Here is an 18,599-nt window from a genome sequence, read left to right on the forward strand (position 1 = left end):
CCAACCCAACATAGACAGCTGGAGATTAAATATTTAAAAAACCACCTCCCACACCCACATGACCAAAAAAACAACTATGGACTCTGGCTAAAGAAAAAATTTCTGAATAAAATGTCCTGATGTGAAAAGTCATAGAAACAGAGTTAACTTCTATAGCCAAATTGGAAACTGCTGGTAATCAACTGAATTTATAGGAGAAGGAAAGGAGGTGTCTTCTTGTTTACTCTGCGTCCAACAAAATAAACACAGGCAAGAAAAACCCAGTGCAAAAAACTACCCCCACACACAGAGTTTATTAGTTTCTCCCCCTCAGGTTTCTTCAACTAGCTGATGCTTGATCACAACAGAGTGAATCAATGTTTTTAATGCTCTTCTAGTGGGAAGAGGAGGAAAAAATAAAAGCAGGTTTACAGGATAAAAAAAAATAAATCCTTCACTCTCAATTTATATTAGTGTGCTTGGGGTAAAAAGCAGAAACAGTTTTCTAGTTACAAGGTGAGAGAGGGGTCTTCTTCCCATCATCATCTTCATAGTAAATGTAGGTGATGATAGAGATGAAACCACTGGAACAGCTTGTCCCATATGAGGTGCTACAGCCTCTGCCTGCCTCCTGACTTCACACAAACTCCTCGAGTTTAAGAAACCTTTACAGTCTTTTCAGGTTGTTCACATCTGATCCCTTAAAGCACCTAACAAACAGTAATAAGTTCTCCCGAATAAAGCTTCTTGAATGTGCATTCTAAGCCATCTTTTTATGTATATAAAATTACACATGTATACACACATGCAATTTTAGATCTCAGCTTGCTTATTCCTAACAAATAATTCTGATAAATACAAAAGCAAGGGTCACATTCCCTACCTAAAAGGAAGGTGTACTGAATTTCTGTTTAAAACCAACTCAGGTACAGTAAAGTGACAGAGGATTTTTTTGATCACTTCTATGAAAAAGTAATTAATTTCTAGTGTATATCACAAGGCACATTGATGACATAGTTACTGAATTTTATCAAATCAAGCCATTAGCTTGTGAACCAGAAAGTTCATCTTGACACCTTACCTACAGAAGAAACAAAGGAGAATGGTTTCAAATACTGACTCATTAAAAAATGTTGAACAGCAGAATACTTGAAGAGGAAATGTTACTGCTCCAATTTCAGACCCAATTCAGCAATTCAAGCAGACAAAGCTTGACTAAGCCACAGGCAAACTACAGCAATACTTCTCTTTGTGTTGCCTCATTATTTAACCCCAGACTTGGGTTTAAGAGCACTCTGTATTACTACTCAGAATAAGGATCCTCCATAAAATTTAGACCAGAAAAACTTTTCCTCAGAGCTCATGCCAAACATCCTAACTCCACTTTTCCCCTTTTATTTTGCACATACAACCCACCAAAGCAGACACTTTGGAGAGGTGTATTCATCTCAGCAGCATTCACAATGAAAATCTGGCTCTTGGATTACCTCACAGATCCCTCTGTGCTGATCATCAAATTTCCTACCAGTGCCTGTGAAGCATCAGATTTGCTAACTACTTTCCACCAAGATGAACAATTGGAAAGCTGTTCATGGGATCAGTACACCATGCAGCAGCTCCACTCCCTAAAGCCACCAGCTGAACAGCTTGGCACAGGGCTACGCTCTCCTTGCAGGATAAACTCGGATACTTTGAAAGAGACTGGATATTTGTGGACAGGATGCAATAGCTCAAGAAGCACAACCAGAAGATTTCCACTGACACATCCAGTTACCTCACACAAAACAGGTAAATCAACCAGTATAAGCCTGACTGTAGTTCTTATGCTTACGTAAATTAGCTGAATCACAGGCTTTTACCTGTTACCATTTGCTTTAGGATTTCAGTTCAACAATTCTTCACATCACTAATTAGACTAAAAGCTTATACTCATTATTTGTCAATTCCCTTGAGTGATCCATAAAGGCATTTTCAGAAGAAAATTCAAGATTCTGCCATTACCATATTAACAGTTAATTTCTTACTTTAAAAAAAAATTATGTTTTCCAGGTGTTAAGGAGAGAAGGCTGTTAAGATTATTCTTTTTTTAATTAAAGAATTAACTGCTGTTTTGAATGTAATGGGAAATTCCAATATCTTTTAGAAAAACAGGTGTCCATCTACCCTTGTGGCTTTTGACATTTCAGGCCTTTTCCCCCATACCAGACTCTTTGTAGGAATTAGCACCAGGGTTTTGGGGTTGAGTTAGTTGTGAGTTGTTGGGTTTTTGTTGGGTTTGGGTTTTGGGTTTTTTTTGTTTTTCTTTTCCCTCCCGTTTTGGTTGGTTGGGGGTGGGGGGGCAGAGAGGTATTTGGTTTTGAGGTGGTTGCTTTGGGTTTTTTTATAAATGCCACAGAAAAAAAACTCCTCCTCCTTAGAGCAGAGGTCTGTATTCAGTGTTAAATAATTGTACTACTGAGCTGATTTTGTTGACTAAACATTTCAGAGCTATGATCACTTGCCATTTGTTCTCCCACCCCATTATTAACTTGCAATTAATAGAGATGCGGAGAATGGTGAAAACATCCAGGAGATATATGAAAGACTGTAAATAACATCTTTAAAATGCAAAAGTGCTATCAAACATGAAAAAAAAAAAGTCTATTTAAAATCCTAACCAGTATGAACTAGTAATCCTCTAAAAGGGCAACACTAATCTTTTATCTTTCTCATGCCACCACTCCTTTCCTTTAGCCACCAAAACAGCTAAAGGCTGCTTCTGCTCTCCTTTCACCTGTTTTCTTAGTGCCCACAGGATCTGCTGGTTGAAGCAGTCAAGATTTCCATCATGGACTAACTGAAGTTTTACATCAGCTGAGAAGCTGCTCTAGACTGAAACTTGGATGTGATGTCCCTGCAATATATGGTCAAGTTAGATGCTTAGGAGCTGTAGATAAGAAAATGAAGAGGATATTTTAAATTTTCAGTGAATTGAGCTCCTTTTGACGAGCCCAAGGAGAATAAAGAAATGGTGTGGGATACTTTGGTGTCATTTCTGAAGCAAAAAGGGGGTACCAAGACTTGAACAATGGAAGCGAGCGTGACTCTTGGTACCACAAAGCAGCTGCTGGACAAATACTCACAGTGCTTTTACTTTGCACGTCTTCCCTACTACCATCACAGAAGTTTGCAGACCAGTTAGAAACCCAAGGAAATAATGTGGACACCACACATGATGTGAAAGTTTTGGCAATTTTTTTTTTTTTTTTTATAGGAGGTATGGCACCAGACTAGATATTCTCTTAACAATAACTCAGTGATTCACCCTTCTCAGATTAAAATAGCCAAATAAACAGCACTCATAGACAAATTCAGTAGCCACCATGCTGCTGAGACCAGCTTGCTCCAACACAGGCCTGTGTTTGCAGAGAACATTGGAAATGCTTTCCACATTCCTCAAGCCACAGCTATGCACAGAGTTTAACCCATTTTGGACTCTTTCAGGTCAAGTAAAACTAAGGTTGTTCATACTTAAAGTTCACTATGTTATATGTTAACCAGTCTTTAGTTCTGATTTGGGGAGTGGAAGGGAAGAAAAATCAGGCTTGAAGTAAAATAGCAAGAGTTGTTCCATCTGTGCACTTACAGAATTGCAAGGCCTCTGTTACATAGGCTCAGAGAGGAGGAAACCCCTATTTGCCACTTTTTTTTTTTTCTGTTAAATATCTGATTGAAAGCTTTCAGGTTAAGAGCAAGCTACTTTAGAGCTTAAGCTGTGCAAGGTGTTAAGAACAGTGCATTAAAAAGACTGTGACCAGCAGGTCAAGGGAGGTTCTCTTCCCTCTCTACTCTGCCCTAGTGAGATCACATCTGAAGTCATGTGTCCAGTTCTGGGCTCCTCAAATAAGAGGGACAGGGAACTACTGGAGAGAGTCCAACGGAGGGCTACACAGATGATTAGGGCACTGGAACATCTCTCTCTTGAAGAAAGGCTGATCTGGGTCTGCTTAGCCTAGAGAACAGAAGACAGAGGGGATCTTATCAATGCTTGTAAATATCTTAAAGGCAGGTGTCAAGAGGATGGGGTCAGCCTCTTTTCAGTGATGCCCAGCAAAAGGACAAGGGGCAAAAGGCACAAACTAGAGCACAGGAAGTTCTACGTAAATGTAAGGAAAAACTTCTTTACTGTGAGGGAGCACTGGAATAGGCTGCCCAGAGAGGTTGTGGAGACTTTCAAAACCCATCTAGATGTTTTCCTGTGCAACCTGCTGTAGGTGACCCTGCTTTAGCAGGTTGTTAGACTAGGTGGTCTCCAGAGGTCCCTTCCAAGCCCTACCATTCTGTGATTCTGTTAGAGTAGTTCAGGGTCCCATCCCAGCACATGCTTCTCTGCTGCCTCACTGTTTCACACACAGCCCACTCCCCCACACCCGTGACTGCATAAAGAAAAGCCTGTTTGCTTGCCTCTTTCAGACTACTCTGCAAAAACCAACACAAATTAATATCGAGTTCCTAAAATGATCTTAAATGAAGATTCCTATGGGGTCTGGGAAGAGGAAACACACTGAAACACTTGTGCTGCTGAAAGAACCATCTAGCTTCAAAAACTTTATATAACTCTAGTTATATATATAACTAGAATAAATGAAAAATCTTGCTTAGTCTGATTTTAAGTGTATATGTAAACTTCCACTAGCAGACAGGGTAGCTAGCATTTTCAAGTCTGTTCCATGATATAAAAGGATATTAACAAGGGCAAACTACTTCATTTAGGCAACTATCTATATAATAATCTCTCAAAATGTGGATAGTGCCCTAATGCTTTAAAGAGCAAAATAAACTAAAAACAGTTAACAAGAGCACAGAGTAAATCAACACTTTCAAATGTACAGCCACACATTTCAGGCTCTCTCCAGTGTTTAAAGCCACTCAGAGAGTGCAGTGCATGTGTGTGTGCATACACGTATGCACGGCTTTCATTCTGCATCCATCCTGGCTGAAACGTCTTTTATTTTTTTCATAAATACATATAATACTCAAGTTTGCAAGAGGACAGCCTTGTACTGACATCATGTATGAGAATTTAAAATAGATACTATGCTCATCATCTCATGTTCTAGTGGAGGCTTTCAAAGACCTGCAGTTAGCCTGCTCATGTGGCTCTTGGGCTCTTTAACAACAACAAAAATCATTTACTTATTACTACTTTCCACCCTGCAATCTCAAGACAAACCAAGAAAAGTTTCAAAAGCACTAATATGACAAATAACTTCTTTTAAATCTTCTAGACCACACTAACAAGACTAGATTAAGTAGAATACTTTACCAGTTTTATAACAGGAGTGTTTACTGTACATTTTCTATTATTTTTGCTTTAAAAGAACTTCTTCCATCTCAAAGAATTCTCTACAACAAGGTTGTACAGAATTATTCTTAAATTTAAAGAAAAGAGATTCCTTTCAAATATGAACTGATGCAAACAACAACTAAGATGCTGCACAGACAACAATACTCACTGATTCTCCAGCAACTATTTTACCAGTACACTTTGTTGAACTAATTGAATACCAACAAGAAGAAATAGCACTCAGGTGTTGGTCCTTACTAATGGCAAATCCACATGGCCTTAAATTGATTAAGTGACCTAAAGTAGAAGATAACACCCCTCTACTAGAGGACTGATAGAACATGTGAGTTCTGCACTGTCACCACCAAAGTTTTCTTTCCTTTCTCTTGCCCTGTCAAAACCCAAAAGTCACAGAAAATGACCATTTTGCTCTTTGGCTTTGTCATTTTTATGTTGAACATCACCAGATACACCAAAACCAAGCCATTGCTTTTTCTATACTGAAGTTACCTGCAAAGAAAAACAAATTAGGCTTACGGTTTTCAGACACTATTGTAATTTCTTTTAAGTAATTTTCTTTGAAGACTTCTCCCCCAGAAATGAAATCCTATTCAATTACACAAAAATTGTGTGGGCAGAACAGCACCAAATAAAATTATTTTGTAGCTGTACTTACAGTAAAAATCTGCCTGTTAATTAGAACAACTGCATACTCCCCCCTAAAAAAAAAAAAATCTTATACCTTTAAAGTGTAGAATGCATTGTCTTTCAGTTGGGATATAGAGCTAAATATACACACCTTGCACACATACACAATTTTCCACATTAAGTTTTGATCTAAAGACGAAAAGTTACATTTTTTCCAGTAGCTCAATTAATGTGTTTTTAAATGTTAAATTTGTACAGTAATAAAAACTTCTTTCTATTGTCTACAGAACCTATATTCTCCTTTTTTTAAGAGGACAATAATTTTGATCAATGCAAGTACATCTACACTAGTAAATCCACAATCACAGTAAATATTTTGTACTGGCATAGGTAAAGCACTGCAGCTTGTGTGTGAAGAATTGTTCACAATTTTCTATATTTACTTAACAGAAACAATTATACCTCTCATTAAACTTTGTTTTTAAAAATTACCAGAACAATATTTTGTGCTTTTGTCATGGTAGGTTTGATTAGTGCACACAGGCTTACATAGTATAATATATGAAAGAAATCCCTGAGCTTTTATACCAGGCTGTAATGAAAGCCTTAGAGTATAATTTCATTCCGTTCAACTGGAAAAGCCAACAACTAAAATTCGGCTGTTCACAAATTTTAAATGATGTAACATTTCAATTTTACTATTTCTATCAAAGGCAAGTTATGTTAAAAAATCACTTGTATATAAGAGGTGTGAGTGTATTTTCTTTAGTGACCTTTACAGTTAATATTTAGTAATTTCCTGTCATTTTCATAACACTATAAAAACCTGCCAGGACTTTAAGAATTGGCATATAAAGCAATTACAGGATAGCCACTATCACCTTTTAAATAACTCCATTATTATTCATTTCATTTTTCACAAAAAATGGAATATAATGCATTTTTTAAGGATGAAGATCACAGCGAGCACGGACTTTTTCTCTGTCTCTGTGGATCTAAATACACTGTTATGATCAGGGAATAAAAAATAGTTTCCATTTCTGCACTGAAAACCACTCTTTACATAGGGTAACATTCAATGTTTACGCTATTTTAGTTCACTCTATATTCAACTGAGCAAAACTGTAAATTTGAATCGGTTAGCTTCAAAGCAGAGAAAAAGAACTGTATCATGCTAGAGTTAACCATTTCATTCATAAATAAAATTTAGAAGTTGATTATCTTTAACATCAGGTTTATTTGTATTTAGTAACTTGTGGTTTTCAAATGCGTAGATAGCGTTTTCCTAGATATTCAGATCAAGATTAGGAACAAAGTTCATATGAATGTTGGTGATAATTTTGACCAAGTTTAATAAATTATTTAGCAGTTAATTAGTTCACATTTAGTTTGAGTACAGATGTGCAAACTTATTATCACACCAAGGCAGTAATTACTTTCTTTTTACAATCATATGTTACTGATTTGTTGCAGAGATACCTAAATTAGGTGGTACTTGCCCCCACTAATAAAACCAAGTTGCTTTTACCTAAGAGTATAGCTTAGCATAGTTTAAATGCAGCTTGGAAATTCAGCTGTTCCATCTGCATATAGATATGCTCGACAACTGAGGATTTAAGAACATTTTAAAGAGCAGGAGAAAAATACCAAATAAAAAAAAAATATCAGTTTGTTAGACTATCATTTTATAATATGTACATATTCAACCACAAAAAGAAATCATCCTTCTTTAGGTGTTACTGATCATTTTCTGCTACTACTGATTGTAGGTTGTCTTCACTCATCTCTCACATCACCCCCAAAAATTCAGCTCATTTCAAACCTTGCTGGCACCAGCTTTGTGCCTAGTACTGGACTACACAATGAGAGAACTGCCAGTAACAACCAGAAGTGGAGCTACCAAAAGCCTCAAAACAAGGAACTGCTCCCTTCCTCTCTCTCTTCACCCAAACATCAAAGACATGCTTTATTACTTTGTAACGACATGGACTTTATCCATAAAGTGCAAGGGAAGTTCACAGAGTCAGATATCAGAGGTCAGGGCACCTGCTCAGTCCCCTCAAGTGAGGCAAAGCTCTCCTCACCCAGCCCAAGTCTCATCAGGTAGAACATGCACCACAGCCATCTCCAGAAAACTGCCACTGCTCAAAAGCCCTTTCTTCCTTGAGAACTTGCAGGGCTTCATCATGATAAAACACGACTAAGTTTGGGACAGACTTTTCCATGCCTTGCCTTTTTTTCCTTTTTTTTTTTTTTTTATTTTTTAAAAGTTACCATCCAAAAAGATACACCCAGTGACACAAGTCAAAACTATGTCAAAGAGCAGCTTTCTGGAACACAGAACCACACGAAATTTCCACTGTAGAGCTAAAAAGTTAAGATAGCTTCAATCTCCATTTGAAAAGCTGTTTTGAGGAACTGCAGTGAGCAGCAGAGCATTGCTGTACAACAGGAGACTGATGTAACCACGCAGGCGACGCTGGATCTGGACTGATGTTCACGTATTCAGAAGCAATATTTTCATCTTAAGATGCTGAACTTAGTACCACATATGCAAACCCAGTAACAGTCAGAGTAAGTGAACTGTGTGGATCAGGTGATGGGAATGAAAGGACCATGAAGAAAAGCCATGTACAGAAGCTTATTATTTGCCACAGAGGCAGGCAAAAGCCAAACACAGCAAGCGAATGCAATTCTGTGATTTTACTGAAGCTAGGCAAACACAAAGGTAAAACAATGTTTAACTCAACCCAAAACCTTGAAAGGCTCTACAAATTAGAATGATAAAGCTTGTGTATTTTTTCCCCATTATTACTTTCAAGGACTGATGGGTAGCTTTAACTTTACACAGATTAAGCACATGCTACATACCTGAAAAGAAAATTTTGCTCATGATTTGAGTTTAATTGAACAAGTGTCATAAAGCCCAGTTGCATAAAGGTTGTGTACAACTTTTACCTAAAGTTTACAGTTCTATGTCAAATGCAGATTTTGGGGTATATGTATATATATATATATGGCAAGGGTCACTTTGTGCTTAAGATAGCAATCAGGGTAGAAATCATTACTTACAAAAATTTATTCTCAGCTGCATAACAGGAAAACATAAAAACTCCTAAATAGATGTATACAGCTCAGTCTAAGTAAATACACTGTTAATGCAAACAAAATAAGCAGCAACTCATAACAACTTAGGAAACCTAATAGTACCTATTTGCTATTCAGACTCAGACCATGACAGAAATAAACTTAGTATTTCATAAATAAATGAGGGTCACCTCATTTTTAACTGCCATAATATAATGTGGGATGTTTGGGTGGTGTTGTTTTGCAGTTTTTGTTTGGTTTGGGGGTTTTTTTTGTAGGGTGGGGGTGTTTTTAAGAAAAAGTTTAGCAGAATAAACATTCATTTCAACACTTCAGTATTAGCAGTACAAGAATAATTTTACACCACTGCTACAGAGCACCAGCATTGAACTCCAAAAAGAAGTTTAATGACTACACTTTAAGAAACAAAGCTCTGCTCTGACATTAAGAGCTGTCCATTTCTCACATATTTTGTACAAGCTCTTAAAAACAACTTGAGTATCTGTGCTGTACCCTAGGATCCTCTCATTCCTTTATTACAGGCTAGTAAGTCTGCAGATGATGTTAAACTACAGCCTTACATTCAGTATGTGTTTGAAAATCTGAATTTGTAGACAGTTTTAAATGCTTATCAACTGTAAAAGTTGCACATTTCTTAGAAGCATCCTACATTAGAAATTTCTGTGCAGGTGCAAAGTTCAGACAGTGGGGTGACAAACAAGCACTGAGATACCCAGCTCTTCTGTTCAGGTCAAAAGGAGTACCTTCTGGTTAACAACAGCAGGCTTTAGCTCCCTGTCACCAGGTCATGCTGCTGCCCACCACCACCTAGAACTTGCTTAAATGAACTCCCATTAATGCGAAGCTGACCATATAATAACCCTTGCTGTTTATTGGCACCAGCACCCACTGTAATCAATACTGCTAAAAGACACTTAGCACTGAATCCTTCTCACTTGACCCTGGCCAATAGCTCCCTCTGCACACCAGAGTGCCCGTTTGCCACAATGAAAGATGTGGTTCATCCAGGGATCCAGTTCCCTCCTTAGGAAAGACCCATATGCTCTTCACAGAGCACAGCAGCACTTTCCTATGACAGTCGAGGACCTTGACGGTGAGGGGAATGTGCACAAGCTTGTATACAATCAGCTAACATACCTAAAAAATTATTTCAAAATCAGTAACTATATTTCAAGACCCAGGCAAACATCTTAATTTCTCCCCCAACGATTACCTGCTTAAGGTTGCCACAAAACTCTCACTGGAAAATCATTTAAAGCACATCCATCAGAATTTTAAGTCACATCAGCAAAAAAACCAAGACATGGTTCACATTATAAGTGTTGTCTATTTTTTTGGATTAAACTACTACCTAAATTCCTCAAACATCCTACAGATTGTTTTTCAAGTGCAGTGCTAAAGACACATTGCTCTGAATTTTTTTACTCTAGTTGTAGGAGGAAAAATTGAACTATTTTTCCACAATAATGAGGAAGCCGCCACACAGAGAATCTCCCCTCTGTGTAGAAACCATATAATCCACTCTACCACCAAAACTAAATTCCTGGATGATGCGTAGCTTTTTTAAAATACTGGTTTGTTGATTTTCTGTTGGTGTGTTTTGGTTTTGTTTTTTAAAAACTAACAAAACTTTTATTTTTGCCTTTGCTAGATGGTGTATGAGTTTTCCCTGACAAAGCTTGAACAGTTTTGCAAACAGATGTTCCCAAGAGCCTTCCCCAGAGCAGGGCAGAGGAGAGAGGGCAGAGGAGAGAGTAGAGAACACAGGATCAAGCCCCAGGATGGAAGTCTCTGTGGAGCAACTGCACAGTATACAACCCACTCAGGGGCTGCATTTCTCCCCCTTCTCATAGCTAGTCTTCCTGCCCTGCTTATTTGAAGAACATAAGTCGCACCTTGATCCACACATGCCAAGTATTTAGCAGATGACTCAAATCCAAATGCAAGCTTTTAACTTCATCTCTAACCACTATTTAACATGAAGTTTTGGGAAAGCAAAAAATTGCAAACGTAATAACTTAAGATTTTTTTTTTTCTTCCCAACATAAATTTTTATTCACAGACTCAAGTTCCCTCCACCTGGAATTTTGATTTACGCACTACAATATTTAAGGCTCCATTAAGGTGACGTGAGCTCCATTTTTGAAGGAAAACCTATGGGATCCGTATATTTAACATTTAAAAATAAAATCAATTTACCAAAACAATAAAGCACTGCTATTTTCACAAAAAGGAAAAATATATTGGACACATGGTGTAGACTACATATTTTAAAATAGCGTTCCTGAGGTTCGCCTAAGCATGAAAGTTAATATTTCAAAAGTGAACATTCATCTCCAGTTGTGTTCAAGTGTACTAGTAAACAAAAAAAAAAAAAAACTTGACTATTTTTATAAATTCTCCAGATATTTATAGCTGGTACCTATATTACCATAAATTAATTTGCAGTTCAAGAAACCTTTTTAAATACGCGTGTGTGTATATAGATGCACAGAGACATATACACACACATTGCCTTTGAACCACTTCTCTGCATTATTTCTCACCAATCAGACTACAGTTACAAAATGATGATGCCAAAAAAATTAAAATGGAGTCAGGCCCTTCCCAGCTGAAGACCTTAAATTTCAAGATAGTTTCATTTCAATCCTTAGTCCCAAACCCACAGGAGTCAGATCCCTCTGACTCAAAATCAGGCCCTTCCCTGTGCTCTTACCCAAATTTTAACTTAATTAAAAACACCGAATGCCCCGTTTTACCTGTTAGAGGCAGTTTTCCGTCCAGATTTGCACAAAGACAGTTTTAGTTGATTCTGATACCACTGCACCATAAAAAGGCAGTCAATAATGGAGGCACATTGCTGCTGAAGTTACATTGCACAGGAAACAGGCTTTTATACTACAAGTTTCTCTTGTACTGGCTGCCATGATAACACACTTTAGCAAAATATTATGAATTAACATATTTTTCCATTTTGAAATTTCAACACACTTGCAGAAAATAAAATAGAAAGCATCACTTTTGACCCCATTCTTTTACTTCCATCATGTGTGCAGTATTTTAACATTTACCCTAATATTGATCCTAGTAACACACACCATTTGCTAAGTATCCAGCTACAAACATCAAGATTTTCTTCTTGCTTAAATGTATGCATTTTTCAACACACACTCACAAACTAATATGGAAGATCTGGAAAGAAGCAGAAACCAGGAGAGAATACAATAATACAATTTTTATCATTACCTGAAACACACCGAAGGAGTTCTTGCTATCACACAGGAACTTGTAAAAGCTTTATTATTCATTACAGGTGATGAGAAGGAAAAACTGCTACTGAAGTAGCCATGTGGATAAATGTGCCCAGCGAGTCTGGGCAGCACCAGTAAGCACTGGGCTTACTGATCTCCCCAGCACACCCCAAAGCCAGACACCTGAGGAGATTCTGGATGGCGTGTTCAGTGATCTTCTTGTTATTTGTACGAGTGTAAGACTTATGCAGCAAAGATATAGGACAGAAAGGCATACGAGTCCATACACTTGGCATGCCCAGAAAACAAAAAAAAACCAAAAAAAAAAAAACCAAAAAAAAAAAAAAAAAAAAAAAAAAAAACAAAAAAAAAAAGATAAAGACAGAAGCCTCAGACTAAAACTATAAAATAACACACAAGTATTTCTGGTAACAGTGTCACATTTCTAGATGAAATAAGGAAAAGTTATGGTTTTATCTTAGCTTTCAACTGTAATTAACATAACTCAACTTATAATACTATACATCATTTGAGATAAGGAATGGACTGACGTGCAGATAAACATTTCAAATGCAAAAACAAAATGGGAGAACACACAATTAAAATAATCATATTTAAGCACTCTGTAACTATATAAAGCACCTCAATATTGCTAAGTTCAACAATCTGTTCAAGCTTTTCCACCTATCCCTCTATACAACATGAAAAGTTAGCCTCCTTACTTAAATTTTACAGCATTTAATTTTTACACCCATTCTCATTTACCGATTCTGAATAATCAAATTTCGAGAATAAATTTGACTCTAAAATTACCAGAAAAAAAAAATAATCATAGATCAGTATTGCCCTGCACCCATCTCAGTGAGCTTGTGCAAGGATGAAATCACCAGAAAGAGTCTTTAGCTGTGTTCCATTGCACCAAGTATTTGTTACCAAAATCCCAGGAGGATAAAATCCCAAAAGCTAAGATGATATTAAGGAGCAGAGTAGGTTTAAGGAGATAAGAATCTTTTTTATGAGGTTCCCTGAAGGGCTAGTCCCATCTGTGGCTATACTCTAGGTGTATTTTAATTATGCCTGGGTGCCTCTCCCAGGGCTGTTCCAGAAAGCTTCACATTTTCTGTTAGGTAGGTAAAAACCCAGGCCATTTAAGATTTTTTTCAGGTCAAAACTAAGCATTTGAAGTCCACTCAGTAGCTACCCAGAAGCCATAAAAGGACTCCAGCACTGTAGAGTCGTATGTCCTGCACTTAAGAGAGCAACTGAAATGAACACATCCCCATTTTATAAAAATACCTTCAAGGTCTCAAAAATGTGGAAAATGTTATTACCCCATGCTTGGAGGGGGTGGGGGGGAGAGGGATAAAGACTTTTAAACATCTCCTGATTATATTTTACTACTCTTGAATTACATTTCCAAAATGTTATTTTTTTTTATTCCACCCCTTCGAAATTTACTGTATCTATGCACAATTTAAGATCCACTCCAATTATGTTCTCAGGGTACTTTCAAGGGAACGTAGCAAAAAGAGAGAAGGACCAACCTTTCAGGACATGTATTTGTATTTCATGTGCTCCAGATTATTTTTTAAAAATATAAGAAGGAGGGAATTTTTTTTAAATTAGTGATGAAAAAGTACAAGTTACAGAAATTAAACTTCCAACAACATAATAGTTAACAGTTAGTGAAGAACTATCTGTTCTTTCCATAATAAGTTGTCATCTATGTAGGAAACATCACAAATATCCAGGTTTGTTTCTACTGTAATTGTAAGCTTTCAAATATTAAAAAAAAAAAAAATCAAAAAGTAAATACCCTGTTCACATTCACAAAAATAAACATGGAAGCAAAGAATAAAAACTTGAAATGACTACACAAAGTTTTGTCCCTTCACTCTCAAAAACATTGTAGTTTGGATGCAGGCATAGTCCTCTGCCTCTTTCTGTAGACATGGCTAATAAATTACATCTTTTCTATTGTATCTTCTTACATTCAGCATGTTTCTCTCTGCTTGGTATTTACAGAAGCAAAACCAAAAATCAATGCCACTAATTTTTTTTTTTTTTTTTTTTTTTTTTAAATAACCGTGATCATTGTAGCTACCACACATACTGCAGCCTTGCAAAGCTGTTTCCCACCACCTCGTTGTACTGAAAATGGGCAACAAAATCCAATACCCATCCAACAGCTTAAGGCTCACCCCTGGAACAGAGAGGGTTTCATGAGGGATTTTGGGCCCCTTTTCCTCAAATCATCCTTCAGATACTTCCACATTCGAGGTGAAGCACAGCTGGCAGGTCATTGCACTCCCAATAGCACAGCTCATTAGGAGGCAGCATTACCTACAAGATACACCTTTGCCACCCTCTTCTGCTCCTCTCCCAAATGAACCCCTCAAAAGAGACACATGGGATTTATTTTCTCAACAAAACCCTCGAGGTGGAGAAAACAAAAAAAAAAAAAATTAACCTTCCAATTGGAAAAATGCCTTGCCATGACCACAATTAAGGTGTTGTGAGCATTCTAGGCACCTGAAGGCCCCAGGAGCAGGCATGGCCGAGCAGGTCTGGCTGGGAAGCCCACCTGGACAGGGGAGGCGGGCCGGGAGGCTGCTGCCAGGCACAGCCCCAGGTGCCCGGAGTTATCGCCCGCCCTCCCCCCTCAGCACGCACAAGTGACATCAGGGCCATTTGAATAATCAGATTGCTGCGTACGTCGCCTTGCGAGATACCAGCTGCTCTTGGATTGTGGCGAGGTAGGACCCGAAGCCCTGCGCCACAAGTTCCATGGGCAGGGGCGCACGTACACTATGGGCTGCCACCATCCTCCTCCCCCATCGCTGCTTTGTGAGAGGAAAACCCATCGAAGGGCCATCGTGACTCACAGTGCCCTGCCGCCCCTTGCAGAGCGTGACTAGCAGTCAGAATTATTACAATGCCTTCTCCAACTTTTGCATAAAGTGACCTAAAGGTTTAAGTATTGCAATAGCCTTCCTCCACGCTGAGGGGTCTGAATGCAGAAGTGCTGCATTCCTTTGGCATTCTCTTGAGATTTGAGTAGTAAGTTAGGAAACTACTCCGAGCTTATTAAATACTTTGCACCTCCCCCAAAATTATTCTCCATCTTTCCATCAAGGAAACCTTGACCAGGCCCCTTCTTTCAACTGCAGCAAATCCCCTTGTCTGTTTTTAAATGCTTCCAGAGTGGAGAAAGCCACACAGAAGGCTCTTCTCCCTCCCTCCACAGCAGGTAGGAAGGTAATTTTGCAAACCTGGGTGTGCCTACTTCAAATCTGAAGATCCAGCAAGGGCTGGAATGCAGTGACTACTGGGCCCAAGAATTTCACTCTGAATAACAAGTCAGGCATACTCCATCTTCCAGATTCAGCTCAACTTTATGGCAGGCCTAGCTGACACCACCTTTTGACCTTCCATTATGTGACAAGGATATGGATTACCAAACCCTTACCCTTTTCTTGCATGCACCTCAGCCACCTCTGGAGAAAGATACCCACAAACCACCTTTGCAAGTGATAATGCACATACTGTGCTAAAAAAAAAAAAAAAGCCATGGTATTTAAGGAAGGGAGCTGGGACTCTGCATGAAGTAGCCTCACAGCTGCAGAGGTCAATACAATGCATTGAATAATTTCAGTGCACTACAAAACAACTTTTGCTTCTATGAAGTAATCATTTGACCAAACTACTAATTTGACACTCGTGCTAAAATACAGACTTGACACACCCACTCTTTTTTACATGGTGCCACTTCTTTCACCATATCTCTCACACTGGAGCACACAGGGCTCTCTGGAAAGCACTGCCCAGCAAACACACTGGGTGGGCCAGGTGAGCAACATCCCCCCCACTCCAGCTGCATCTACACCTTTCCCTTCTGTAAAAAGATACAAAGACTTCAAATAAGTTACTTTGAAAACACCTTAATAACCAGTTCCACCAAAATACTCAACATGTGAAAACTGTTTTTACACATACCTAACAACTCTAAATATACACCCAGTAAGCAATATACAGAGAGACATGGCAAAAATCTCCAACAATCTGACACCACCCCCCACCCTCCCCAAAAAAAAGGGAAAACTGTTAGATATCTATAAAATGAAGGAGAGAGTCACTATTACATATGGAGGCAACTGAATGAATTTTAAGTGGCTTTCTATATTTAATTTTGGGAGAGGGGGAGCGGAAACAAAGGGGAAGGAAGTGCAGTTATGAGAAATGCAATTTAATTTTCTGTTAAACAGCAGTATAAATCTGACCCATATCTAACACATTCCAAGATGATACTGCATGATGAAACAGTGTTTCAACAAATAAGGGCTTTGGGAGAAGCAACAGGAGTATGCTGATAACATTATATTTGAAATTCTTCTCAGGATGCATATAAAACGCATGCCTAGAAAAGTGCTTAAGTTCGGTGCAGAATTGTTTTCAAAAAAGTTAGACAGATGCATGTTTCTGATAACTGCCAATTCACAAATTGGGATACTTTCTACCCAATATGAAAAATGGACTTCTACACAGTTTCAGCTGACAGATGAAGAAACAGGAAAATACTTTTAAACACACTAAACATTAACCAAAAAAAAAAGTTGGGGGGCTATGAGTGATTATTTTTACCTTCATGTGAGTGAGATGAATTTGTTTTCAACAGCATAAGTACTACTTGTGTAAGCTTAAGATTAGTAAACCTAATAAATTTATTTATTACAAAGACTAAGGATATTATCAATTCTTATACGCCCTATGGAATTTCCTTAAACTAAAAATATATTCCATCTACAGCAGTATTTTTATATACAAAAGATCTGAAATATAGGCTACTGTAAACCAAAGCCATATACCTTGCATATTAAATGAGAAAGAACACATACAGCATATTAATTTCCAATGAAAAGCATTAAGTAAGTATAACCATAAAGATTAACATGTTATGAAGTGGTCCAGAGAGGGGTTCCCCTGTTTTTAACTAGAGGAAAAAAAAAAAAAGAGCATGCTCCATACTTTCTCAAGGGAAGCTTTCCTCTAACACTAAATAGTGATTAAACTTCTAATTCTCAAAAAACCAAGATACAGTGCCTGTCAAGACAGCTAATTCACCTTTTCAAATCAACTATTTTAAAAAGATTGTACTTCTAAAAAATAATCCTGCAATACTAGAAGCCCCTTTTAACAAAGCTACACAGACATACCTCCCAGATTGAATAATGGAGCACAGGAACAAGCACGTGGAAAGTTTGATCTATTTTGCTTTTACTCTCTAGTGCACACCCGGTTTCCTGTAACCTAAATGCTAGAGAAAGAAGCTGGCTGAATCGCTATGGGCAGCATAAAAATACTACCTTTCTACATCACAAATATTACTTCTTTACATGAGGCCCAACGAGATTACTGCCTTTCAAAAATTAAACCTACATTTAGAAATTAAGGATGCATAAATCCTATCCTTAGTGGGAAGAAATTGTTCTCTCTGCTGCTTCTATAGATCAGCTCAAAATAGTGATGAAAAATCCTCTCAAATACAGATGAGACTTCTACCACGTGCCTATAAAATGCTGCAGACTCCAACATGGCAGGATCAAAAAAATATGTACACCAGTCTATTTACAAGATGCTTTTTGTTGCTGGAGTAAAGCTCATGTGCTTGCCTGTTAGGCAGTTCACTACATTTCATTTCCTGCTAACACCCAGATTTTAACTCTTCTCACAGAACTTTAAATTTTAAAATCTTCACAATGATTTGCCATCAGATCATAATAGCTTCGTTCTCCCATAAAAAGGCTTTTTTTAAAAAAATAAAATAAATACCACTACTGTTGCCCAGCCAAGACACTACACTGGAAATATATGAGGTGGTTCTAGAAAACGTCTAGGACATCAGCACAAATACACGCCTGTGGGTTTAAGAAAGCAGTCCATTTATCTACAGGGAAGAGAAGCACAAACCTAAGCATTTTTCAAACTGCATCTCACTGGCAATTGAGGGCAAGAGGGGTTAAAATGTAAAAAAAAAAAAAAAAATTACCTTTGTCTTTTAGGGACTGAATGTTCAACTTCTATGAGTTTCCCATGCAGCTCCACTTTACCTGCAGACAGAAACAGAAAGAAGAAAATATTTGAGGGCGGCTGCGCGTCCCCGTCTCCCGGACCGGTTCGCAGGGGTGCAAAGCAGGAACCGGGAGCGCAACACGTTAGCCCATTCATCGGCAACCCGAGCATCGGCGGAGCGGGGACCCGGCGCCCGGGAAGACGACGCAGCCCGGGGC

General features: G+C 38.1%; 1 protein-coding gene across 1 annotated transcript in view; it reads right to left on the reverse strand.

The window, feature by feature from the left end:
• The window catches only part of IGF2BP3 (insulin-like growth factor 2 mRNA binding protein 3), a gene marked incomplete at its 5' end in the record, with an annotated part of 118,808 nt that extends 100,389 nt beyond the window's left edge, over positions 1-18,419 (reverse strand). Inside the window, one exon of the mRNA XM_008940798.1 lies at positions 18,359-18,419. Within this exon, the coding sequence (XP_008939046.1) occupies positions 18,359-18,419 (61 nt within the window). The remainder of the gene's footprint in view (positions 1-18,358) is intronic.
• Positions 18,420-18,599: the final 180 nt, after the last annotated feature.

This window comes from Merops nubicus, unplaced genomic scaffold (assembly GCF_000691845.1).
Source record: "Merops nubicus isolate BGI_N331 unplaced genomic scaffold, ASM69184v1 scaffold5595, whole genome shotgun sequence".
Classification (NCBI taxonomy): domain Eukaryota; kingdom Metazoa; phylum Chordata; class Aves; order Coraciiformes; family Meropidae; genus Merops; species Merops nubicus.